Below are 1,387 nucleotides of genomic sequence, written 5' to 3' on the forward strand. Positions count from 1 at the left end.
CCAATTCTACTGATTCTTAGTCCAGTGCTCTCTCTGGTAACTCACTGACTCATGCAGTCCTAGTTTCCTGCTCTATTCTAGAAATTACATTCCTTAACAGAAATCTCCACATTTCTTTATGTTGGTGTATAAACCTACATGCCCGTGTCAGTGAGCACACATGTGAATGTCTACGTGTCTATCTGCAAGTACTTGTAAAGCATTTCACTGGGTGTTTATGCCCTTTAGGTAGGGAAACCTCTTGGTAATTACATTTTTCTATGTTGGCACCAGCAGTGAAGTCAGGGGAAGACCTTCTGAGTCAATCATTAATAAGCAGACTTGGTTCTTTCTCTAATCAGCTCTATTCTTTGGTCTTCAGGAAATGGGGAAAAATAAACAGGGTGGAACCAGACTCTCCCAGGGTCAAACTTGGCTCCAGGGCACTGAAAGCAACTACAAACAAGGCTATAAGGGGCTGTAACAGAGTAGCAGTGGACTGTCTCTGCAATGAGCATATGCTCAAGCTAACATGGATACCATCTTGGTCTTCAGCCTAATCATTGCATCCTATGATACCAATGAGAAAGGTAAGTGCTACTCTATCCTAATATCCCGGAAAATCCGAAGAAAGCAGTTGGGATCTTTTTCTACCAAATAGAGATATAGCTGATACCGAGCAAGTAATACTTTCTGGAAGTCATCCCTTGGATTCTCCTTCCTCTAAGCAGGACTGCAACTTATTCAACCCAGAGAGATAGTGTCTGTTTGATAATGAGAAGTCTTCAGAGAATGTGATGCATTCTTCTGTCTTGTTCATGTAACTTACACTGTTAGATGTCCTTTCACTGTCAGGTGGCTTTCTTTACTAGAGGATACCATCACAGTTTCAGTAGTGTCATCACCTAAGACTCCCAAAGTCATAGCTGTTCATAAGATGTTGCCTTCATTTTGAAAGTGGTACATCCAAATAGTTACATGGGAGGCTCTTGGGTGAGCTGAGGGAAAGGGAGATATAGGAGTGGAATAGCACCATTTGCTGCTCTTTGGTAACTATTTAAAACATTATTTTTCTTTTTTTTTTTTTTCCTTTTTGTCTTTTTTCGTGTCCGGCAATGGATCGCAACCCTCGGTGCTGCGCCCGCACCTCGCTCAGCCAGTGAGCGGGAACCGGTCTGTATGTGGGATCCGAACCCTCGGCGGGAGCGCTGCTGCGCTCCCAAGCGGCGCACTGTAGCAGTGCGCCACCGGGCCGGCCCTAAAACATTATTTTTCAAAGTTTCTCAAACATTTCATCTCTCAAATTAGCTAATCAGATTCATGGCCAAAGAACATAAGGTACAGAAGTAACAAATTTAACAAATTTAAAAAAGTTCACAACACCCTATGAATGTGCCAAAAAGCATAA

General features: G+C 42.7%; 1 protein-coding gene across 1 annotated transcript in view; it reads left to right on the forward strand.

The window, feature by feature from the left end:
- Positions 1–511: 511 nt before the first annotated feature.
- LOC103601427 (chromosome unknown open reading frame, human C17orf78) overlaps positions 512–1,387 on the forward strand; it is a 21,163-nt gene continuing 20,287 nt past the window's right edge. Inside the window, exon 1 of the mRNA XM_008585834.1 lies at positions 512–569. Within this exon, the coding sequence (XP_008584056.1) occupies positions 512–569 (58 nt within the window). The remainder of the gene's footprint in view (positions 570–1,387) is intronic.

The sequence above is a fragment of the Galeopterus variegatus genome, unplaced genomic scaffold, assembly GCF_000696425.1.
Source record: "Galeopterus variegatus unplaced genomic scaffold, G_variegatus-3.0.2 Scaffold3730, whole genome shotgun sequence".
Taxonomy (NCBI): domain Eukaryota; kingdom Metazoa; phylum Chordata; class Mammalia; order Dermoptera; family Cynocephalidae; genus Galeopterus; species Galeopterus variegatus.